Here is a 24,740-nt window from a genome sequence, read left to right as displayed (position 1 = left end):
TCATCACAGCTGGGTCTTCGTTTTAACCAAACTTTCCTTGATCTAGTTAAAACCTTGGCCCAAAGAAGCAGTTTCAGGGTATCATGGTGGATTTAGCTTCGGTTCCTCTGCTTTTAGATGCAGCTGAGGGACCCGTAGAAGTCAGTGGAGGAATTAGCAGGCATAACCACGTTAGCCTGTTGGCTGTGACAGCCAGGGACTGAGACGTTTGCTACCTTCACCCAGCAGCCTGTGAGGTTGTGCAGACCTCTGTGTGAAGAGAGCTTGTTCTCTCTTTTATATGATTTCAGCAGAGGTACTGTGATGTGAAACAAAGTCCTTTCTTACTAATCCAGCTCTGGAGAGTCATCATATCCATCGCTGGGCTTCAAGGATATGATTCTTCCTTGCTTACAGCAATAGGTCCCGTGCCACCCATCTTTACCTGTTATGGTCTCATTGAAACTACCTCATCTATCCTCATCTACTGCCTGTCTGTAAGTAGCTCCAGCTGGAGATAAACAGCCCTCTGTCACCCCAACTGTGCACCCTCCTCTCTGACAGCAAGCATGCCGTTCAACACCCGCTCCCATGCCTCTTGGCTTTCTCCGTTGCGTGCCAAAGTCCGGTAGGATGTTTAGCCATTTCTTCTCAATCCCATTGCGTAAATGAGGCTAATTTCAGCCTGCCGTGATGTGTGGGCTCACTGGAACGTGACTATAAATCCAGTCCTGAACATTTTCTTGTAATGGACGGGGTGGTGAAATTGCATTGCTGCCTTTAACCTCAGGCTGTCCTTAGACCAAGCCAGACTCTTCACAACCCCTATGCCAGTAAATCAAATAGCTTTTGAATCGATGCACATAAAAGTCAAGAGAGAGAAGTTACAGATGAAAAAGACCTATTGTACCTTGAGTCTGTCCCGCTGCAGAGGGGGTAAGGCGCTTTCAGGAATTTACGGCATAGCTCCAAGCCTGCCCAGTGAGGCCAGGCAGGGTGAGAGTTGTGCCTGGGGGAGATTTGGGGTTGGGGGAGTCTGCCTAAATTTCCTGCAGCTTTTCTATCCTGCTTATCTCTGCATTTCATTCCCTTGGCTTTATTTTTGGGAAAGAAAACTGTTGTTTATTGTATATTCAACAAACCCTATACGTTCATTCTCCTGCTCATTGTTTTTCTCTCAGGGCTATGCCTGACTTTTCTTTAGAAGCATGTTTTTCTCACCTAATATTTAGTTTGAGATTGTAGGAGCTGGATATAAAACCTTCTGGGACGTTTTAATCTGCCAAGAGGCTGCTTGAAAACAGAAGTTATCCAGAGTATTTCAGTAGTCCCTATTTAGAAAGCATCACCCCCAAATCCTGTGTTGCCCATTTCCCTTTCATTTCCTTGACAACTTTTATTGGTTGTTTTAACCCCGATCTGCTGTCGGTGTCCCCTGTACCTTGTTCCCCTCCCCCTAGGGTTTCCGTGTCTTTGAAAGTCCTGGTAACCAGAAGGTTCATGTGTTGTGCTTCATAGTCATTCCAGACCAAGAATAATACAGCCAGAGCCAGCTGGATCCCTCACTCCGTATTGATACAACTATTCCCCTTAACCTGCCCATACTCAGTGCTACAACTGCAAATCTGAGGTTGAACCGGAGCGGTGATGGACAGTGCTATGAGCCCTGCTCCATGGCCCTGCCCGGAAAGCAGCACCCCCAGCAGAGCATCTTACAGTCAGGGAGCAGCTGCCTTTGGGTGTTGTTTGCTGGGGATCTTGCTAAGTTGAATGTGTTTTCCTGACATGGATCTCCTCAGAACCAGTGGTCTCAGTGGTCGCTCTAATTCCCTTGATCTGCAGCCAGTTTCTCCTGAGCAATCTTCCTCTGGCAAGGCCCTTGCTGAAGGCTGGCCAGTCTGGGTGATTGCTTCTCCTGGAGGTCTCTTCCTATAAGCCCAAACAACACTCATGAGCGTGGTTAAGAACTGGCACAGGGACCCAGAGGACTGTGAGATAGTTGGCCTTGGAGATAGCTAGAACTCAACTGGAAAAGGCAAGTTATCCTGCATTGAGCAGGAGGTTGGACCAGAGACCTGCAGCAAGAAGGCATTATTTAGCAAGTCACTGCCTGGCTTTCACTTCATGAACATCAGGGAGTACATGTTAGGTTGTTGTGCCACCACTGTGTTTGGCTGCCAGATTATTTAGATTAATTTCCATGGGTTTGGTCTTTTAAACTTTTTTGGCTAGCTTTTGTTGTTCATCTCTTCATGAGCTTCTGCAGGCTTCTGCTTGTTTGTCCCTGGGTCACATCTTGGTTGGTAGATGGATGCTCTCCCCAGTTGTTGGCCATCTCCGGGTATGCTTCTAGTCTGGAATGTTCTCCCTTCTTCTTTATTTCCCTCTTGTCTATCAGTTTGTCTCCTGCTTTGGAAGTAATCAACTCTTCGATGCCAGGTAAGCCAGAAAAAAGCAAAGCCAAAGACAGGGTGTGAACATCTCCTCAGCTGGAATGTCTGGGAGAGCATTAGCTGGTGGGGAATGTGGTACAGGAAAGCTGGTTCTAGCAGTCCGTGACTCCCTACAGCACTATCAATTCGCCAGGTGATTAACTGTTTGTTTCTCCCTTACTGAAAACTTGTCTCAGATTAAACCACCGTAATAGAAAGCTCAGGTTCTGGAGCGATCCCAAGTGTAGGTTAATATTTACAAGCTATCAGCTTCAGGTTTTATCTCCATCCCTTGCTAGCACAGAGATAAAATCCTTTTAAAAATCCCTTTTGATCTTTCTGGTTCATGACATGGCTTTAGTGAGACACTTTCCATATGAAACTGGCAAATGTCTTAATGGAAATGTAAGTTTTTCTCATCCTTTCAGGGACTAGTAACAGATGAGGAGCCCCTTATGTACAAGGGGCCATGGCTTTATAATGGAGCATAGGTGATGGACAGTATCTCTGCAGGATACTCGTGCTAGGAAATGTCAGAATGTTATTTCCGCCTCAATGGCTTAAGATCATCTGTTTACCTAATGGACTTACATTTGCATTTTGCAGGTGTTGTGTTAATATTAATGTGTTGTCTGAATTGTTAATATTCCTTCACTTCAATGTTACATTAATGAAGGCTGCAGGGGATGGAAAAAAGACCCGGCTAATTAATTAAATGGGCAAAAAGCATCTTTAACTTTCCATCGTGCTGCCCTTTGCTTCCACCTAATGGGTCTTGGCATTTCTGGTCAGCAGCCATGTAACACACGCTGCTGTATGAAGCACTCAGCGACGGACTTGTTAACTTTTCTGACCCATAAATCACTTGCATAAACTTTTAACGGTGAGGAAAAGTGCCTTTCATTCCCACTTCCTCCTTTCAGTGGGAAATGTAGCCTGATAACAGGCGGCGCTGGCCTGATGTGTGGGGCCGGAGACTTTCCCGTCAGGAGAGGGTCTGTCTGCATTTCTTCAGGAATTCTTTCCATTCCCCTCTTAGCCAGACTCTGGATGACATTAATATTATGTGTCTTGTCATAAGCTCTGCTTTCAGAGCCAGTGACGTATCAGGCTGCACGTCTCAGGAATGTGGACTGCCAGTCCAGCTTTGAGTGCTGGTTGTGAGGTGTCTCCCCTCTCCTCTGCACCATCCCAGACCCAGCTTGGCTCTCGGCTCTTTTGCCCACCAGGAATTCCCACGGACTGGAGAAAACTTGTCTCGGGTCCCTGCTCTGTCCTCAAGCGGCTGGGCAGCACCCCTGCTTGGGAGCATCCTAATGCATTCCCAAAAGTAAGGCTTGCCAGCCCAGGTGGGGATTGCTCTCATGAGACCCATTAGTTGCACACAGCATTGAGTTGTGTGCATTAGTGGTCACTGCTTATCCCTCCCCTGCGGCTCTGCGGAGAGGGAGCTGGGCCCTAGCCATCGTAGCTCCCTTCGAGAGAAGAGATAAGATCTCAGTGAGCTGGTAGCTCCCTGGAAAGTCAAACTGGATCTGATACGGATCCGTGGGAAGCTGGGCTGGGATTCCCAGCCTCATGGCTCCTAGAGCTAAACTCGGGGATTGCAAACCCTTTCCCGTGCTGCCATCATCTTCCCCACAGAGAAATGCTTAGGCAGGGTGAAGGGGTTGTGTTTTAAAGGAGGGTTTTCAAACAGTGCCATCCCTTTGGTGCTGACATCCAGCATGAGTGGGGAGGTCTGTACAGCAACACCAGGCAGCCCCAGCCACTGGAGGCATTTCTAGGAGGGAGTATACATGAGACTGTGTGCCCATGCTGAGCGAGTGGCACTTTGCGAGCTTCTTTGGGGCCCGTGGAAAAAGGGGTTTCTCAACCGAGGAAGGCCATTTCTGGAGGGAGATCTTCGTCTGTCTGTGATGCTGAGGGTGAAGCCCTCTGCCCTGGGCTCAAAAATGTGATAGAAAATTGTGGAGAACACTGGAGCTGGGACCGAGGGAGCCTGATGAAGTTGTACCTCTGTGTCCTGTGTGGCCCAGCACGTGTGTGCAGGTCTAAGCTTTCATCCCTGGCCCATGGCAGCTGAAGATGCTGTTTTGGCACAGAGGGGCACTTCAGGTTCATGCCAGGAGTCTGAAGGTTGTTGCCAATTTGCATGAAAAGGAGCAGACTGCAGTCATATTAACATTTAATGAAGAGGCTCAGCCCGCAGAGACTGCCTCCTCTGCAACACTTGCTCTTCAGTTTGATGACATTTCCTTTGCCACTTGGATCAAGACAGGATGGAGGGTGGTGGGACAGGCAGGCATTGACTTTATCCCTTCCATACGAACCACATATGAGGTTGAGGAACTCCAGGCCAGGCGAGGAGCATTTGCCATCCACACAGCCAAGCACCAAGAGGTGCCAGAGGCTTCACAGCCACTTGTTGCTGTCTTCTGGCCTGATGTCGTGCTGCCAGATTAAGTCATCTCTTTTATGTGACGGGGCTTCAAAGTGGCATTGATAATTTCAAAGGAACTTAGACGAATGGTTGAGGTTTTTCTAGAGGTCTAAATCCCTGTGTGCAAACCCAGTACATCAGGCTTTAAGCAATTAATTCGTAATCATGCCGAATGCTTTCAGTGGCGCAGCTTTAGTACTGAGAGCTTAAAACGGTTTTCCACCCTTCTGCAGTTAATTTGGATAAAGCAGAAAGTGTGGTCTCATGGCATTTCCAGCCTCAAGGTGTGAGAGTGGCCAGTAAGTGACATTTGTATTCAGAAAACCCTCCCATGCATTTGTGTTGTAGGCATCTATTACTGGGAAGGCACCATAGCTAATAAAAAGGGCATTCATTATACCCCGGAAAGGGAGTTCATTAAAGGGAAAGCCATTCTAGCTTAGTAAGAAATGAATCTAAAACTGCCTCAGAGCTGCTATTCTCATCAAGTTTCAACGTTAACAGTTTTAACCAAGAGCTAATTGAGCAATCTCAGAAAGTGGAGTAATTCCATTATTCAGCCACGCTTTGTTCAAGGCTACCGCTAGCTGCGAAAGGAGCACAAATGACTTTCATCAAGTCAGGAACTGCCAGCGTTCTTGCCTTTTACTACTTTTTCTTTCAAAAAAAAGTAGGGCTTTTGGTCTTTTGGCAACTGTCACTGGCAAAGGTTGCTCCACACCAACATTGCAAGGCTCATATATAATACTGCAATCCAATTTTTTGGATAACAGAGGATTTGATTTTCATAACTCTTCTAGTAGCAGTGCTGTTCCAGAGTGGATGGCTGAAGATGCTCCTGTTCATTGGATAGTCAGAGTGTCACCAGGAAGACAGTACACCGTTCTTGCAGGATTTTGCATGGAAAAGAGCCATCACAAGCGCCGGTCCAGCTACTCGCCAAAGAGCATGATTCTGTCATTGGCTGCGCTCTCAGGAGATGTGGGATTAGCTAATGTTGCTTTTAGAAGAGCTTTTATAGGAACCTCTCAAGTTCCTTTGCTTCATGGAAGAGCTGTAATCAAAAATAAACGTACATGATTTAAAGAAAAGAAGAAAAAGTCGTACCACATCCAGCATCTTTGGTCTTAACACTGGAGAGAGTTTGTTAGTTGAACTGTGGTGCTGTTTCTGTACCGTTTTCCTTCAGCTGATGGTGCTGCTGCTGTTGGATGTGCACAGGACTGTTTGCAGCCTTTTGTGGAAGGTGACTTTCTCTTGGTGAGTGCAGCAGGATTTAGTGTCCCATTCCCAGGAGGTGGCTGTAGATCTCTTGTTCGTTATGAGATTGCTCTGCAGCAATAATACCCTTCAAACCAGCAGAGAACGAGGGCTCTCAGCAGAGTACTGCCCTTAGCAAGGGGACGTATATCCATCAATGTCTTTAGAGCCCTCTTGGACACACACAGAGATCAGGGCTTTCTTTTCTCAGCACTAGCCTCCCATGTCACTGTTTGGTTCAAACACAAACCAAGTGTGATTCTGTCAAAGCTATACTGTCCTAACCCTCCTTGGACCCAGTGTGAAACTGGACACCTGAGGCCGACATGTAGCTATGGGTTGAGAAACCAGAGGCCTTGACTGCTGATTGAAGCACAAACCCATGCTGAGCTGGGATAGTAAACCCATCTGGAGATGGAAGGACTTTGAACAGAAAAAGCCTTGTTCCCTGTGCACAAGGGAGCAAGTGCTGGGAGGGGGAGACAAGATGGAGAGGAGCAGATGGGATTTTATAGTGGGATAGGGTAAAGAAGTTTGGTAACTTTTGCAGAAATTATTTGGTCACATTTGGCTCAAGTCTGAGACGCTGGGATTTACCTGGAGGCAACTCACCCAACCAGAGGGACCACTGTTGGAAGGGGGGCTCAGACTCCAGCTCAGGGCGGTTCAGTTCTGTCCCTTTGTGAACAGATCTCCACAATGAGCTACACGTGAAGAAAGTACCAACTTCTCCAGCCTGTCAAAAGCAAAAAAAAACCTCTGCCATGGGAGAGTTACATGGTGTTTTGGGTTTATCTCTGAGTCCACTCCTCAGCTATGAGAACACTTCCAACGCCTGGATACACCCAGTGGTTACATCTTGCAGGAGGGGGTGGAGGCGAAGAAGACAGCGTGGGGCAAGAGCCATGCTCGTCTGTTCAGCCCTACCTCTCTGCTGTTTACTCTGAAGCCTACGGGTCTGTTACACTGGTGGAACAGCAGATGTTTTAGTGTCACTTCGCTTTAATCAGGCTGCCTGCCTCCTTCCTGCACTTACTGGATTGCAAACAAAGTACTCCTTGTCTCTCCCTTGCAGCAAACCTTGCTTAGCTAACGTCATTTGTCAAGTTAATCAGGGAGAGTGGGCACTTCGATGGCTGCTGCATAGCCTGGCCGCATTGCCATGGAGACAAGCAGCCAAACAGGCATTTTACTTGCCCTGCTTTGCCCTGCAGAGATATGGCATGAGAAGCCAATATTTTTTTTGCCGTCAACAAACCAACTTGCTGAGGGTGTGAGTAGTTTTTCAAGGTTGCTATCAAAAGATTGGGAAGGGTCTAGCTAACCTTTTTGCAGAACAAAAGTAATGCTGCTACTAAAGAAATTCCAGGGTCTGAATGTGCAGCTCCTCTTCCCATGTCCCATGGATGTCTGACTCTGGTAGGAGCTGTGTGAGAGGAGTTACAGCCCAGTAGCTTTGGTTTGGGGCTGCCGTCGAGATGTCGTCAGTCCTCCTCAGCTGAATGGTTTCATAGGTGGCTATTTGCCTACAGGAGCTGTGACCATCATTTAAGATACTTTAAAAAGCACCAAGTCCTGTGTTTAAGAGCATCTCAGGAGCCTGAAATCTCCCCGGCAGTTGGTGAGATTCAGGAGCTAGCATGCCTCGATCACGTTTGAAATTCAGAGGCGAGTGCTTTTGGAAACCGTACACTCCAGCTGACCTCTTGCATAAGGCAGGCGATAGAGTTTCACCCACTAATTCCTGCACCAAGCCCATAACTCATAAGCAAAATCTGGGTACTGAAAGAGCCGGCAGAAGATGCTTACACATGTTATAGAGCTCACAAACCATCCCGCCCCTCCCTCTCCTCCGTCTCGCATGTGCACATGTTAAATGATGCATTGAACAGGTTTGGAAATGCTCCCTCCTGCAGCCCCGGTGAGCAGGACAGCCGGGATCTGCAGGCACCTACAGGAGGGACAGCCACCTGCTAACCCGCAGCCCTCTCTGCGGGACAGCGGAGGAAACCTCGCATCAGCACAGAAAGGGCAAAAGTTCAGATCAGATTGTTTATGGGATTTTATGGAGCTGGGAGCCAAGGATAGCTCAGCTAATCCAGAGGAAACTGTAGCGATGGCGTTAGAATGCATTTCACATGGGATTCATTCAGCGCGTGTTCAGATGGACCAGTCTTTCTGTCTCCGTTTTTTTAGCCATGAAATATTTTTCTTTGCACTCCTGTCTGCCAGCCACACCGAGCCAAACTCCAAGCTAGGCTGTTTTAAGAAAAAAGAAAAAAAAAAAAACCTCCTGTTGTTTGACCTGCCGATGAGTTAGTAGGGCTTCAGCACGGCTCCCAGTAACACCAGTGCCAGGCGCTGGTCTGGCCCCTGGCCGCTGCCAGCCAGCCTCTGCTCCCGCCTGCCTCAGCATCCATTGCTTTTTTCCATGCCGCGGGGTAGCGCTTGCCAGGTTGAAGCCGTGGTGAGGATGCTAGCTAAAAGTGCTGCTAAAAGGCCATGTGGGGAGGGCAGGAAGGCAGCAGCTTTGCTGTGCCCTCCTGCTTCTCAGCACCTGAAGCGTTGCCGGCTTCATGGGCTGTCCCAGCCCTGGCTCATCCTCCTGAGTCTCCAACATCCCCTGCAGTCTCAGTATGAGCCCCTCTTGGAATATGATTTTCCTTTTAGGTGCAGTGAGACCGCCACATTGAGCTGTTTGTTGCAGATCTTGGCTCCATCCTTGAGTCCTGAGCCACAGGCCCCATTGCTCTGCTGGAAGAGGTGACCTGGCTTAACTCTGGGCACAGGTGCCAACTCCTTCTCTGTCCCCAGCCCATTCCCTCTGACCCTGGCGGGCTCTCACATGCTCAGGATTAGCCCAGCTGTGACCTGTCCCTTCTGGAAGCTGTTTTCCTCTCCTTGGGGACTAAATCCTGATACTTAAAACAAATCTGTCTAGGAGTTAGCATGGAGCAGCCCCACGCTGTTTTCATCCCTTTCCTGCTTGCAGGGCTGCTGCAGTGGGGTGTGTGTGGGGAGCAGCTCTATGACCCCCAGGTGATCCAGAGCTGGGAAGAACCCTCCATCCCTGCAGGGTGTTTTGGCATCAACCCATAGGGCATTGCAGCCTCCCCAGAGCACTGTGGTTCATTAACCTGAGCTGACACAGACCAACCCATCAGGTCCTGGGTCTTCTCTTCCCCCTGGATACAGGGCAGTGTCCTCATCCATATTATTTGCTCCTTGGAAGCTCAAACCGGAGATGTGTCTCCCAGATCCTGCCCCTGCCTTTGGGTGAGCAAGCAAGACAAGTAGCTTTTCAATTCTGAATATCTACGGTCACATCCTGCACACCCTGTCATGGGTGCAAAGCTCCTGGGTGCTTCCTAATAAGATTTTCCTGCCCGTGTGGTCAATCCAACCATGTATCAGGTACCTCTTCTTGATGGGGGCTATCTTTGATGCTGTCTGGGGGCTGGTGCTCCACATGTGGACAAGTTGAAGGGAGAGGGGATAGGATTTTGCAGAGCAAAGCAGGCAGTATGTGTTGTTAGTTTTCCTTTGGGTGTAAAAGCATCCCTGGTAGGAGGGTGCTTAGGTACTAGCTTCAATTCAGTACTACCTACAACATCAGAACAAGGATATCTCCAGGAAAATGTAAAAGCCTAAGCCTCAAAATAGTAAAACAAAATGCAGAACTTAATAATCAGGTAGAAATTGCATCCAGCCCAAAGTGTCGTTGGAGGTAAGAGGTAAAAGCTTCACACTCTAGTGCTCAAGGAGCGTGCACTCAGGAGCAAAACGGTGGTGGCTGCTCGAGCACTCGCTCACAGTGTTCATCTCTAGGACATGAGGTCAGTGCGTTCCACCTATGACAAAGAGGAGCTGCTGTTCATGGGTGTTTATTGCTTTGTCTTTAAAAATGGGTTTGCACCTCACTCCGTAGAGGCCACATTTCGAGGGAGGCATAGGGACTGCATGGCCAACCTTTGCTCACGTGTGCATCTGTGTAGCTGGGGCTAGTGCTGGAAATGTCTCCCTTTTTCTTTGCACCAAAGCCCACGGGAAGGAGAGGCGCTGCCTTTCGCAGCCCTTGCTGTTTGCTGTGCCTTGCTGTGAGCTGGCTTGGGCAGAAAGGGCTTCCCTGGTATGAGCGTGGGCTGGCACAACCTCGCACACATCCTCAGGCCACCGTTCCCCACATGCCATCTGCAAGCACGGCAGCTGGGTGGGAACTGGTGGGTCCACCCACGTGTAGGCGATGGGAATGGCCGTGCCATAACCCACTGTGTGCTACTCGCCACCCTGCCTCCCACCCTTGGGCGCTGCGCAGCCAGGGTGCCCGGCACCCTTGGGCCATGCTGTCCTGGAGCCCCCCAGTGCCGGTGGCCATAGAGGGACTGATGTTGCCATCTGCTGGCTTAGCTGCACAGGAGCAGCAAGAGCTTGGCTCAACCCTCATGGAAGTTGCCCCTCATGAGTGTGTACTGACCCTGCTCCCACGCCAGGCTGTGGGCACACTGCCCACCCCCGGACCCAGCCCTTGGCCTTCTGGTCACATCTGCCCATCAGCCAGTGTTCCAGGGGACAGGATGGGTAGCCCATTCCCACTTAGGCTGTGCTGCTCCCCATCCTTTCCCACGCTGCCCATGTGAGAGGGTGTCCCTTCTGCCCTCCCTGCGGGGTCTGAAGTATTGGCCTCTGGCACAACATGCTCTGGAAGAACACACAAGGCTCTTATTAAGGGAGCTCCTTCGCATTAAAGATGAAAATTTCCACTGCTGATTATCACCGTCAGGTGCTTATTCCTCCTCCAGGCTTGTCTTTATTTCCTTTCTCTTTTGAGTTCTTGGCAAGTACTCCCAGGCTGGGAATGTATCGCTGCTGTAGCAAGAACCCGAGGAGCACAGCACATCTCACATCTCACCTGGCCAGTCTCCCAAGTGATGGCCAGGGCCGGGAGGTGCAGGACCACCGTCTCCAGCCCTGGACCCCCAGCCAGCCCTGCAAAATCACTGCTCTGCCTGCAGGGGCGATGGGGCTGAGCCAGCGTAATCAGTGACAGCTCACTCAGGCATTGCTCAGAGGATGAGGTTACCTCTGTAAATCTATTATCTTTTTTGGCAATTAGCACCAGTTAGGAGCCCTGGGAATACATGCAGCAAATTGCAGGAAACCCAGTTAAGCACATCTCTCTGCTTTTCTAAGCCCAGTTAAACAAGTCTCCTGTGGCACAGCCCTACAGCTGGTAGCACAACCCATAAATGCTCCAAAGATGATCTCTAGCGCTGGGATTGCTTTTCTTTGCAGTGTGTAGCCCCGGAGATTTCCATTCAATGCGTGTACATTCAGAGGTGGAAGGTGGGGGCTCACCCCAGCCTGGGATACCCCCAGCAGTCTGCAGGTTGCAGGGAGGAGCCCCCAGGGTCCTTACATGGCCTGGATGCCGGAGGCAGCCCTGCAGCGAGCTGTGCTGGTGGCTTGCCCTGCCCAGGGGCCGTGCTGCATCTTGCTCTGGGTGGAAGCCCGGCGTGAGGCAGGGCTCGGTGGCTGGGCTTGACCACACATGTCGAGCTCGGGATGGGGGAGCGAGCGAGACGCTGTTTTCTCTGGCCCAGGAAGACAGAAATGTGTGTTTGTTTTCCATGCTATCTCTTGCACAGCGTTTGTTTTGCTTGTCGAGCATTTCAGGAGATAAAATGACCTAAAGGGAGATTATTTTATCCTAATTTAAGCTGTCAATTTATCACTGACTTTTGCTTGTCTGCACCAGCAGGACGGCTTGCTCTGAGTCCCCGGGGAAACCTCAGCTAGAAAGTGAGAATTTGCGGGGGGATTTGCTGCAGTCTCACATCTAATCTGTGCTTATAACAGCAACTACAAGCTGCTCCCCTGTCCCCCCATGTCGTATTAGTTCCCATCACTATGGATTGGCTTGGCTTCCCAGGGGACTCTGCTCTCTACCTGGGGACTGGGGTTGTTTTTCTCGTGCTGCAGGCTGGTGGAAGAGTTCATGCTGCTCGCGAACATGGCTGTGGCCCATCAGATCTACCGCTCCTTCCCCGAGCAGGCCTTGCTTCGCCGCCACCCGCCACCCCAAACCAAGCTGCTGAAAGACCTCATGGAATTTTGCAACCAAGTTGGCCTTGACATCGACTTCAGCAGCGCGGGGACCCTGCACGTGAGTGCACTGGCCTGGCAGGGAGCAGGGTCATGGGGGTGAAGGGTAGGCAGCTACATGTTGGCATGTTTGTGGCAGCATGTGGTTTATTCCCTGTCTTCCTCTGCCCAAACAGAGCTGACAATTATCCCATGCCAAAACAAAACACCCCCCTCACTCACTCTTGACCTCACCAGCACTGAGCAAGGGTGGCCCAGCCTGTCTCGATCAGCCATGTTGTGCGGAGAGCTTGAAAAGCAGGGCAGGGAGGACCTTGCAAGTGACCCCAGCGCTGCTCTCTCTGCAATGGAAAGGATGTTTCAGTGCAGGAACACTTGCTGGAACACCCAGATTTCCTTTCTCTGCCTTCTCTCTCTCACAGGTCCTGGGCAGGGCATTTGCTCTGTACCACGGGAAAAGTAGCTCTGCAAGGGGGTGTTTCTGTCTGGACTGCTGAAGGTCTTGGGGAGGGCAGGGTGGGGAACGGGATGACTGGGAAGGACTGGAGAGCAGTGCTGGGAAAGGTCAGATGCAGCCAGCGCGGGAGGTATCTGACCAATCCTCCACTGAGCATGTCCTGAGGCTGAACTCCAGCTGAACAGCACAGCGCAGGTTCCAGGATTTTCTTTACTCGCCACAACTGGACTGTGGATAATCCTCTGTTAATCCCATCCCCGCTGGCCTCCCTCACACCCCTCCATCAGCTGGGACTGCTTTCCCCGCTTGCTGGCTGCGCCAAGGCTATGTCAGCAGACACAGGGCTGCGCACTCAGCTCCTCTCCTGCACTTTGAACCCTCCAGCCCTTCCTCGCCACTAGCCCCAGGCAGTGACCTCCTGTATCCATGTCTCCCCAGAGTCTCATTAGTCCATGCGCTGAAGCTCTCAGTAGCTGGATGGGAGCCAGGCACAGATCAGGAGAGGGGTTGCAGGTGCTCTCACATGCTGTGCATCTAGGGACAGAGCCAGTGGTCCCCGTGCCCCAGCTGCTCCCTGCCATCGGCTGCAGGAGGTGGGTCAGTGCTCAGAAGGACCGTGTGTGCAGTCTTGTCAGGGCTTCTGGACCAGAGCAGAGCCCGGTTTCACATGCACTTTTTGTCTTACGAGGGCATTTGCAGAAAAAGGAGAGATTTGGCTTTGATGAGCTGCTGTTTGCCCCAGAAAGGTCTGCCTGGGACCCCTACCACCATAGCTTGCCAACACTGAATACTCTTTCTCTTTTCTCCTCCAGAAAAGCTTAAATGAAACATTTGGTGCTGACAAATACTCCGAAGCCAGGAAAGAAGTGCTGACCAACATGTTCTCCAGGCCCATGCAGGTGAGAACAGCACTGTGCTGTTGGACACGTCTGACTGTAGCTGTCTGCTGTGGCTCCATCTTCAACCCTGGCCCCTTCTGCATTGCTGTAGCTGGTTCTACGTAGAGGGAGTGTGAATGGACACTGATCATGGTGCTGCGGGTCTGCCAGCAGCTTTCCCCAGTGCCTCCAGTCCCATGCAGCTGGCAGTGAGAATATCCCCTGGGCAACAGAGCTTCACTAGATGGCAAAGTCAGGCTGAATCTTTCCGCACCCCACGTAGTGTCCCTGTTATTACTACTTGGGATGTTTCACCCCTGAAGTTGCATGTGGGATGTTAGCAGACTCACAAGGACCCAGCCTGCTCTGTGAAGAGCTGGTGGTTGGCTCCATGGTTCATGTTTGTGCCATTTCTTCACATCATGGTATCCCAGCTGGTCCAAAGAAGCAATCAGTCAAGAATGAGTATGATGTAGGGGTGTGGGACTGACCATAAGCACAGGCTGGTACCCAGACACATGCTCTTTGAAGCAGGGAAGCTCTGCAAACCCTTTGGTCTCCCTCCAGACCAAGAGACCTTCTGTGAAGGTCTCTGCAGTGGAGACCTGTGCTGCTCACACTGATTATCATGTTTGGTGCGTCTGCAGCTCAGGACACTTATTTGGGTGCTTATCACCATCAAAAAAAGTTTTTGGGAAGCATCTGCCTTTCTACATTTGCAGCTGGGCATAGGACAGCCTCTTCTGTGGGAAGTCCTACCCCACAGGGAGAAGGGGCACATTCCTGAACTGTTCTCTCTGCTGTGGCCTGCTTATCGCTGCAGGAATGAATCATCTTCCCAACATCACTCATTTGACTGTCACTCTTCTAATTAGCTTACTTGCTCCATTTACTCATTAGCAGTTGCCTGAAGTCCTGTTGTACTTTGGTGACTTAATGCTTGCTTGCAAGTGGGATTGGGGATTGAAGCCGTTTAGTAAATCATCCCCTTGTGAATGTGTCCAGCTCAGGGATGCTGCTTTGTAAAGTGCAGGGAGTGTCCTCTGGAGCTGGCTGTGTTGTCCCAGATCCTGTGTCCTGCTTTGGCTTGTCCTGGTCCCTTCTGTCACATCTTCCTTTTCTGGTGGAAGGTGCACTGGTGACATGAATTCCTTGGGGTCCCCTCTAGTCCTGCTGACTGTGACACAAACCTGGGCTTTGTGGAGCAAGCCTGGCTGCTGGCCAGGAGAGATGAGCAAGGAGAAGGCAACTCGGTTCTGCAGTGGCACCAAGGAGGAGATAAGCTTTTTAGGACCCACTGACTTGCTGAGATTTTGCCTCTATAATCTCCTGAGGCTGTGATTGGAGAGGCGGTGGGTGTGCTTTGAGATGCCTCCCAGTGGCTCTTGTTAAGACTTAGCCCTGTGAATACATGTTAGATCTGTACACGAAAGAGGTATCAAGGTTTTGGGGATGAAGTCTTCTGCAGAGTAGATACCAGACAGAGAGTTTGGGGAAGAAGAAAGAGGAATGTTTAAAGGACACGATTTTGGCAGGAACTAGAGTCATTTCATCATCAGAAGACCAAGGTGCCCATGTGTTCAGGTGTGCTGTGCAGTCCACTCACGCCTGGCAAACCTGCTGTCTGGCACGCTCCCGTAATAGGCAAAACCCAGTTTACAGCTGAGCCCATCGGCCCTGCAGGGCAGCCTGTGTCTGGATGGCGAGCAGCATTCCCATCTGCTGGCATTCCCTGGCAGGATGGTACTGCGGCCCGTGATGGGGTGCTCTCATTATTGGAAGTGGTGCATGAGCCAGAAGAAGCAGAAATCTGTCTTGATCCTGGGATGAGCTTAGGCAGTTGGCCATTTGTTGAACTGTTGTTTAGTTTGTAAATGGAGTTCAGACTTGCCCAAAGCCATCAGCCAGGTGAGCAGACACTCCCCTCCTGTCTTTAGGGCCACTTTCCAATCTGACCCAGGATGTGCTCGCAGTGGTGGATCCATATGACCTCCAGTCCATAAGGAAGGACCACAGCACTGCAGGGGCGAGAGACATCAGTGTTGCTCCACACTCACTGTGGGGCGGTCTCACGGCTCCCCACAATCCTGAGTAGTTCAGATTCCCACTATTGTTCCTACTGCTAAATGCAGAGGACAGGTAGTTTAAAGTCATGTCAGTGCCCCTCGGAAAGGGCAGACAGCTACCAGGTGTAAGGAGCTTTCCCTGGGAGGAGGACTTTTTACTGCCTGCCACCAGTATTAGAGCAGACAGAAAAATCGGCCCCACTCTGCCCTGGATGTTGCAGTCCCTCATGGGGGAGAGGACAGAGCTGAGTGTTGGCAGCTGCGGAGCAGAGCCACGCAGGGGCCCATGCCGGTGTTGAGGGCTGGGCCATCGCTGTGACAGATGGCATGGCAAGTCTGTCTGGTCAGGGCATGGAGGAGTCACCCGTATCCCTGCACACATCTCAGCTCCCAGTGATAAAGCTGGTGTTTCAGGGACAAGGCTGCAGTTAAATCAGCCAAAACAAGCTGCCCACAGGTTTAGCCCATGGTCACGCCAAGTCTGTGTCTTCCATCTTCACTCTATGCTGGTGGTCAAGACATCAGCGTCTTGGAGGGGGGAGGGAGATGGGAAGCAACTGGTAATATGTGTGTCTGGGGGAGAGCCTGTATTGCCGTGCCAAGAGCCTTGTAACAGATGAAGGAGCAGCGACATACCATTTTTCAGGGGCTCAGTCACTCGGGGATTCAATCAGTCCATGAGAGCAAAGCCGCCCCTGGTTGGCTGGGGCTGATTTATTTCCAGGCTCCTTGCAGTTCTCCAGGGATTGTGGCAAACCCTGGGGATTTGAGACCACTTGTGAGTCAAATCTGTTAATGAGAAAACATCTGCTTTATGCCAGGCTGATGTCACTGGGTAGTGCTGTCACGGTGTCAAGGACGGGTATCAGACACGTGTTGGACTGGGCTCCCTGCAGTGTGTAACCTTACCACAGCTCAGAGGAGTATTTTTGCTGTGATACCCAAGCTGATGCCAACCTCAGTGAGGGTCCTGAGCTGCTGAAAGGGTGTCAAAAATGGTGCTGGACCCAGCAGCGGCTGGGTTTGGCCAGGACATCCATTGGGAAGAAGTGCCCCAGACAACAGCAAGCAGTGTGGGACCTTCGGTGTCTTTTCTAGCTTGAAACAAGGTGGGGGGTTGCCCTGCACTGCTGGGCAGAGGGAAGGGGTGAGCCCTTCCCAGTGGCTCTCTCACAGCAGGGATTTTGACCATTGCTCTGCTCTCTACCTACCAGGCATTGCCGGGACCTTCCTTCCTTCTGCCCAGGAGCCTGGCATAAGTGCCTATAAACCCCCTGTAATTTCATGCTGTCTGTCTGCACAAGGGCACTCATCTTCTCCTGCAGCAGCCTCCAGCGCTCGGCGTGTCTTCCTGCCCGACCACGCAGAGCCTAATTGAGTGGAGACCGTACTTCGTGGAGTCCATCAGAAACAATTTAATTCTGGGTTGTGGAAATTGGCAGCCGCCACAGCTCCTATCCCAGCTCTTGGGTCTCATAATAAGGCCAGGACCAATGCTGCTTTTTTTAACCTGCTCTATTTACTTGCCCGGATCAGTGCGTTGCTGCTCAGCAGGAGCTGGCTGTGCCGCTGGGCTGGAGAGCGGAGGATACAGCTGCCCAAACCGTGGATCCCAGGACGGCTCTGTAATCAGAGCTGGCTACTCCTGTTTTTTTTAAATCACTTGCTCTTATTTTTAAACGGGTTCATTCAACCGCCACTGTGCCGTGACCCCGCCGCAACCCCCCTGACCTGCACAGCTTCCCCTCCCCACCTGGGTTTGGCCCCCATTGTTTTCCCAGCCCCGAGGGCTGGTGTTTCACAGATGTAAAAATAAAAGCTGTAACATGTGGGATAACAGGGGTGGCGCAGCCAGGAGAGGTTCCTGCTGAAGAGGCTGTCGAGCAGCATGATGCTGGTGCGGCCCCAGTGTTGGTTTAGATGAGCAGTCCAGCCGCTCGGCTTCCCAGCTGTCGTTGTGGGATGGAGCAGCAGGGATCACAGTGGGACTGCCTCCTCCTCGGTGAACGGAGGAGCCACTCATCCCAGCCCCTAGCGCTTTCCAAGCAGGCACAATGGGTGTGTGGAGCCTGCAGCCAGACCCAGAACCAAAGAACCTGGCACGGGAGCCACTCTGTGAGACCCCTTGTTGGGACAGCATCCACAGTGGGCATGGGACAGGCTGGGGTCACCCCTGGAAGATAGGGGGGGTGGCAAATGAGCCCCAGGGCATGAGCAGAAGCAGGAGACTGCTTAAACCCATGTGTGATGTGAAGGTTGATGCAATCCCTGAGGCCAGGCAGGGTCAGCTGGCAGCCAGCAGCTCCCTGCAGTGGCTTTGCCCTCTTTGCTTTGAGCTCAGTTCCTGCAGCACTCGCCTTGTCCCTGGGCAGGCCAAACTGAGCAGCAGGTGAAGGACCATCAGCTGCTGGAGCTCTGTCTTGTGGCCACAGACCCCTCCAGCCTCGTGCAGGGTCCTGCCACCATCCTTGCTCACACCCTTCCCTCGCTTCTCACCCCTTTCAGATGGCTCTCTACTTCTGCACCGGCGTCCTGGAGGACGAGACCCTCTTTCGCCACTACGCCCTGAACGTGCCCTTCTACACGCACTTCACCTCACCCATCCGCCGCTACGCAGACATCATCGTGCACCGTCTGCTCTCCGCCTCGCTCGGTGGGTGCTGCCCGGCCACTTGCGGAGCAGCTTTGGGTGCTGTGAGGGGAGGGGGTGGCTGTGCCTGGCACAGGCAGGACTCCCAGGTTCCTGCCTTGCCTGCCACAGATGCTGGGTGCTTGGAGTCTGCGTCCCATGAGGCAGCAACCTTACACATTGGTGCCCTCAGGGACGTGGAGGTGAGCTGGATCCAGGGTGCCATGGCATGGCGCTGGAGCAGGAGGCAGCGTGGGTACACCACTGTCACTTGTCCCCTTCCCAGGTGTCAGCTCCCCCATCAAGATGGAGAAAGAGGCCATCCAGAGACAGGCAGATCACTGCAATGACCGGAAGATGGCTTCCAAAAGGGTGCAGGAGCTCAGCGCTGACCTCTTCTTCGCCATCTTCGTCCGGGTAAGAGCCAAGACTGTCTTCCCCTGAGGCATCTCTGGATTTCCCTGTGAAGGCTCAGCCTAGATGGGCAGAGGGCTGTGTGGCTGCCCAGCTGGCCTTGGGGAAGGCAAACAGTGAGGGAACGCACTGAGCAACCACCGCCGCCGGAGCTCCAGGACCTGGGGACACTGGCTCCCATTGGGGATGGCTGGGTGGGGGATGCTGGTGTAGTGACAGCCCTCTCTTGGCAGGAGTGTGGTCCTCTGGAGTCAGAGGCCATGGTGATGGGTGTCCTGAACGAGGCCTTTGATGTCTTGGTGCTGAAGTTTGGAGTCCAGAAGCGCATCTACTGCAATGTAAGTACCTCACCAGTGTGAGACAGTGCCAACGCTGCCTCACCAGAGAGGGCTGCAGCAGCCTGGCATCATCGGAAGCAGTGGCTGTCCTGGTGCCCTTCTGTGCCAGCCCTGCAGCCAGCAGAGTTGTGCCCCATCCCAGCTAGCCAGAGGGCAGGGAGCCTTCACAGGGTTTGCCCTCCATCCCTCAGTCCTGGGCAGGCATGAGCGGCTGGGGGAGGGTCTGGAGCAGCCCAGTCTCTGAGGACCAGCTTCTCCCTGCTACATGCTGGGGGTGATCTAGTCTAGGTAAAAGGGAATAAAGACAAATTCAGGGGGACAGAGATCAACGTGAAGCTGAAGTGAGGAAAGGGAGCGAGGCTGGTTTTCATTTCATTTAATCAGACGGTATATCTGGGGCTGTGACAGCACCATGGTAGGCCAGCACCTGCGGTTAGTGACAGCATCTTCTCTTAATAACCTGGTTATATGGCTGGCAATGACATCTTTAAACAGGACATATAGCATGATATATGGGCTGTTTGTGTATCACAGCAGCCCCTGATTTACGTGCTAGGCTCAGGCTCACGGGCTGCTGCATCCCGGTTGTTAAAGAGCTGCAGAGGCAGCATGCTGGGCAAAACCAGTGTTGTCTCCATCTGTAGGCAAAGTGGAGGGGGAGAACTGAGTGGGGGGATGTTGTCAGTGCCACAGGCTGTTCCCAACACTCTCCCTGCCTGCAGGCGCTGCCCTTGCTGGGCTTCCACTTCCAGAAGGTAGGGAGGAAGCCAGAGCTGACACTCATGTGGGAGCCAGAGAAGCCAGAGGAAGAATCTGTGCCCCAGGTAAGACCCCTCAGCATGGGCTCACAACACCATGAGGCTGGTGTAGAGGCTGTGTGCAATGTGTGGATCCCAGGATCTCCACAGGGACAGGTCCAGGAGGCAGGACTGCCTCGCAGGCTGTCAGGTCCTGCTGTTCCTCTGTGTCCCCTCCCCAGCAAGCCCAACCTCAGCCTCAACCGCCTCTGCCATCCAGCCCTGCTCCATCCCATCGCTGCCCCCACATCTGACCCCTCCACGGCCTTCAGACTCTGCCCTGCCTGCTGTGTGCCCTGCCTCCCAATTCAGTTTCCTCCAGGATTGAATTAACATGCTGTTTACTTCCTTCTTCCAGATCATCAATTAAGATGTTAACTAAGATCAGGCAGCGCCTGTCTAGACCCTTCCCCCCACCCTGGCATTCCTTGCCCCCTCACTGGCACGGCCGTTCCTTCGGGTTTCCATCCCCGTGACAGGGTTGAGACCCAATTAGGAGAAATTTTTTAAGTCAGACTTCCTGAGATGCAGTGTCAAATGGTTTAACATCATCTAGAAATCTCTCTCTTGTGTCCCTGTCATCTATTAACTTGGTAACTCAATCAAAGGGAGCAATCGCATTTGTCTGGCTTGATTAAGTGGTGCTTCTTTGCCAACTTTTGTCTGGCGTTGCTATAAAATCACAGCTGTGTTGACTGCTGTGATCCCTGCCTGCTGCCTGGGTGGCTACTGGAGGGCTGAATCCCAGCCTCTCCCTGCACCACTCTGGGGGCTCTGCACTTGAACCCCATTTCCAACCAAGCCCAGCACAACCCATCCTTGTCCACCTAGGGCTGGATGAAAAGGACTCCTGACACAAGGCTGGGCTGACGCTCCCGGCTGGTATGATGCATGTCCTGGGGAGTCCTTTTCTTCCCAGGGGGGATATTGTGGTCAGAACCAGCCGAGCTCCCCAGCTGCTACAGGCATTTCTGCAGGCCTCCCTCACTTTGAAGCTGAGCTTTCCTTTCTCAGCTTGGCTCAGAGAATCCCCCTGGACATGGCCTGAAGTGGCCTCAGTTCCTCCTTTCCTACAGGAGCGGGTATCACTTACACCCTAGCAGGGACCCGCATGAAAAATGATGCCCCAGCATGAGCAGGGCCCATTTTGGTTAAGCAAACACTCAGCGTAGAGGAAACTCTTCCACAAACCCTCCACACCTCCTAAGAAAACACCAGAGCCCTCCCCTGGGGGCAGGCTCTGAGCTGTCCTCTGGGCCAGCAGATCCCCAGGTTGATAAATCTCCAGCCGCAGGATGAGCCGGATCCCCAGGAGCGTGCTGAACCTCTGCAGATGTCACCTGGACACCCCACAGCACCAAGAACCCTCAGCTTCCGGCCTGGCCCCAGCACTTGGCCTCTGCTTCCCAGTTTGGCTCAGCCTGGGCAGGCAGCGGGGATGTCGGGGAAGGCTGTTTGTGGGAAGCTGTGCAGGGGTCTGGGCTGGCTGGCCCTGCCACGAAGGGGAGGTGGTGCCACCATCTCCCCTGAGCGCCAGGAGATGATGGCCAGGACCTCAGTGAACGTTACTCAGGGCTTGAGTATGAAGTGAATCTGACTCAGGGGATTTGATGTGAAATTGTGCTGTTCCCCAGCAGTTCAGCAAAGAGATGAAAAGACGTTCAGCAAAGAGGTGAAAAAGGGAGAGCCCTGATAATCCCCATTTGAATCCCCCAGACGTGGGGGGCTGCCTCATGGCCACTACCCCCTGCTCTCCTGCCAGCTGGAGCAGGCAGGGGGCTGGTGCTAGGTAGCCAGCAGCTATCTGGACAGCTGTCTGCAAAAGGATTTCCCTGCTGTTTTCTCCTCGCTGGCCAGTTTGATATGTTTAAGTCGCAATGAGATTTTCCTGCTCCGAATGATTAATCTGGAGCGGCCGGTGCTGGATGAGCTGGGAAGGGTTTGACAAGGTTACGCCGGTGGCTCTGTGCCCGCTCCTCCTGTGGGCCAGCCCTGAGCAGATGGCCCCATCAAGTCCTGCTGCAGTGCAGGGCTTGGGGACGGGCTCTGGCAAGAGAAGTCCCCAAATGCCTGGCCATGGCCCCAGGGCAGCCCCTTCCCAGTGTCCCAGCCAGCCTGTTATCCATGCCTCGATGCTTTACGCTTCTAATCTGCAAAATTGCACAAAGAGATGAAGTCAGAGGACCAGGGAGGTGGCAGCAGGCAGCAGCGCATTCCTGAACAGGAGGGATTCATTTTCTGGGGTCTTTATTCCCTTGCATCACTCTCATCCATCGTGCTTACTTCCCAGGTCTCCTCTCACTGGGGGAGCATGGGGGGGTCATTCCCTCCTTGCTGGATGCTGAGAAAATGCTCAGCGTCATGTGGAAAACCCTTCTCGCTGCAGCTCACCATTGGCACTTGGCCAAGTTGCTTCATTAAGGGATGATGTGTGTTCTCCGGCTGGAGAAAGGAAGACACGGGCGGGCTTTAGGGGAGGTTGGGACCCAAAGCCAAGGGCAATCACCCACACTTCTTCCCAGACTGTGTGGAGAACAAGACTAGGGCTTGATCAGGCTGGAATAAGTGGGGATGTTTTGGGTGGCTTATTTAGATCAGTTTGAGTTCCCTGGCTGGCTTCGTGTACAGCCCCGGCCCCAGGAGCATCCTGGACCCCAGCAGAACTATCTGAAGCTGTCCTGCCCCGTTCCCTGGCTCCCGATGGGTGCTGCAGTGGAGACAGCAAAAGCCAGCACAGCTCTAAGCATATCCTGGTGTGATGCCAAGCTACCTGAAAAACCCTCTTCTCTCCATCTTTCTCTTCCTCGCTGAAGGTGATCACCATTTTCACACTGGTGGAGGTCGTGCTGACGTCGGATGGTGTCCCACTTAAGTACAGTGCCCTGCTCAAGAGACCGAGCTCGGAGAAGTGAGCGCCCTGGGCTGTGCCTGCTCCCCGCTGCTGACGCTTGCTCACCTCCCAGGCCCTGCACTGGCACCCGCTGGGGATGGAGTGGACCCACAGGGAGTTTGGGGTTTTGAGTTTTAAAAGAAATGCCGTTTTATTTCTGGTTTGGATTTTAACTCTGGCTGGGAGTGGGGCTCAGGGCTTGAGCCTGCCCCAGGCAGAGCATTTCTACTCTCAGATATTTTTAGCTTGATGCTTTCTTTTTCTTTTTTTTTAAGGCAGTGGTGTCCATCCCCAGCCATCTCAGGTGTCCGTGGTAAGGGCCAAGTGGGGACACGTGTCCCTGGGAGCGGGGAGGGGCTGGCTCCACCGTCCCAGGTGGGATGTGGTAGGATGCAGTGGGATGCGGCTGTGGGGCCATGCAGGAGGGTTTCTTGCAGGGTTGTGTGTCATGTAATAAAAGACGGGTCAGCAGGCGAGTAGGGGGCTCACGCAGCTTTTATTTTGTCTCCTGTGCGTTCCCCCAGCTGGGAATCCCAGCAATAACTCATCTCCCAGGCAGCCCCATGCTTCCCCTGCCTGCTGCTTCCTGGGCATTGTGAAATCCAAGTGGCCTCGCTGCCTCCCCCAGGCCCAGAATGTGCTCAGCCGGAGGCCGTGAGGGATCGGTGGACGTGGGCTCCTGGCTGCTGCTCTGGTGGCTAATTCCTCAGTCTGAGCCTTCACCAGGAGTCACCAGGTGGCTGCTCCAGCCCCTCACACCCTGACCTCTAGCCTAACCTCTCTCAGGGACCCTGCAGCACATGTGTTGCTTCTCCCTGCTGCTCAAGAGAGCAGCCAGCCCCTCGCAGACTGACCAGCCCCTCTGCAGTCTCCAGGTACCTCTGCCTGCTCCCTGTCCCCATGTCCCCTAACCACGCTGTGCAGGGCGTCTCCGGGGGCACGGGCTGCTCCGGCAGCCTCCATTTCATCACCCCTACAGGGACGGAAGGTCACAAGTGGCGGCTGGTGGAGGGATTGACATCTGGAGAGAAGGAGTGAATCCATTGTGCCAGGCAGGGAGGGGGCCCTGCTTCACTCTGTGTCACCAGTGGTGACAGGTTTGGCCCTGGCACAGACATATCTGCCCTTTGCAGGAGCCAGGAGCTGGCCAAACCCAGGCTGCCCGGCTCAGGGTGGGGGATTGGGCCCTGGGATGCGTCAGGGCTGGGTACAACACACTCCCCAGGAGCTGGTGAGCCGTGAAAGCCATCAGGGTCACCTGCAGTCCCCAGGGGTTGTGTTGCTGGCAGCATCCTTCCAGGTGGCCTGGTGCAACCACACGTGGACATCACCTCGGACGTGAGAGGGTGGGAGCAGCCTGTTCCTCCCTGGGTCTCCTGCTCCTCGGCGGGTGCTGGTGACACAGGGCTGTTCCCTGCCTGCAGCAGGTACCTTGCTGTGCGAGTGTGCTGGCACGGGCTGCCCCAGTGTGCCCAGCGTGTCGGGCACTGACTGTCCCAGGGCCTGGCAGGCAGCATGTGACTGTGAGAGAGGCCCTGAGGACACTGACATCAAAGACATTCTCCCACTACCCCTCAGCCCAGTGTCCCCCTCCTCAGGTTTGTCTCAGGGAAAACAAGGCCAATCCAGCCCAGCCCAGCTCAGCCTGTCTGCAAAAACAGCACTTTGCCCTGCGCCCTCCCTGCCGCTCCCCAGAGTCCTGCAGGCAGCCGCCCCTATGGGAGCTGGGGGCCACGAGGTGCCCTGGTCCCCAGGGATGGGCTGGAGGCCCTCGATGGTGGGGGGCAGGGATGGCCCCAGTGGGGGCTGGGGGCACTGGGAGGGCCCTGGGCAGGTCTGGAAGATAGTCCCTGAATGTTATCAGCCCATCGTCTCACCCGTGGCGGGGCTCAGCCCTCCGGCGGGACAGGGAAGGGCCATAAAGGGCTGTCACCCCCCACCCTGCCCTGGACACAGGCAGCATTCAGGAAAGGAGCTGGGGTGGGCAGCATGGGGCGGCCACTCTACCCTGGAACCTGCCTTCTCCTTTGCATCCTCGCCGAGCTTGCCGCTGCA

General features: G+C 53.2%; 1 protein-coding gene across 2 annotated transcripts in view; it reads left to right on the top strand.

The window, feature by feature from the left end:
- The window catches only part of DIS3L2 (DIS3 like 3'-5' exoribonuclease 2), a 192,929-nt gene extending 169,768 nt beyond the window's left edge, over nucleotides 1-23,161 (top strand). For both annotated transcript variants that reach the window (XM_074878691.1, XM_074878690.1), the window contains 7 exons: nucleotides 12,094-12,277; nucleotides 13,486-13,572; nucleotides 18,123-18,270; nucleotides 18,533-18,663; nucleotides 18,894-18,998; nucleotides 19,721-19,822; nucleotides 22,609-23,161. In XM_074878691.1, the coding sequence (XP_074734792.1) occupies nucleotides 12,094-12,277; nucleotides 13,486-13,572; nucleotides 18,123-18,270; nucleotides 18,533-18,663; nucleotides 18,894-18,998; nucleotides 19,721-19,822; nucleotides 22,609-22,707 (856 nt within the window). In that variant the 3' untranslated portion in view covers nucleotides 22,708-23,161. The remainder of the gene's footprint in view (nucleotides 1-12,093; nucleotides 12,278-13,485; nucleotides 13,573-18,122; nucleotides 18,271-18,532; nucleotides 18,664-18,893; nucleotides 18,999-19,720; nucleotides 19,823-22,608) is intronic.
- The last annotated feature ends 1,579 nt before the right edge of the window (nucleotides 23,162-24,740 follow it).

This window comes from Strix uralensis, chromosome 9 (assembly GCF_047716275.1).
Source record: "Strix uralensis isolate ZFMK-TIS-50842 chromosome 9, bStrUra1, whole genome shotgun sequence".
In the NCBI taxonomy this organism is placed as follows: Eukaryota; Metazoa; Chordata; class Aves; order Strigiformes; family Strigidae; genus Strix; species Strix uralensis.
This window is presented reverse-complemented; position numbering and strand designations above follow the sequence as displayed.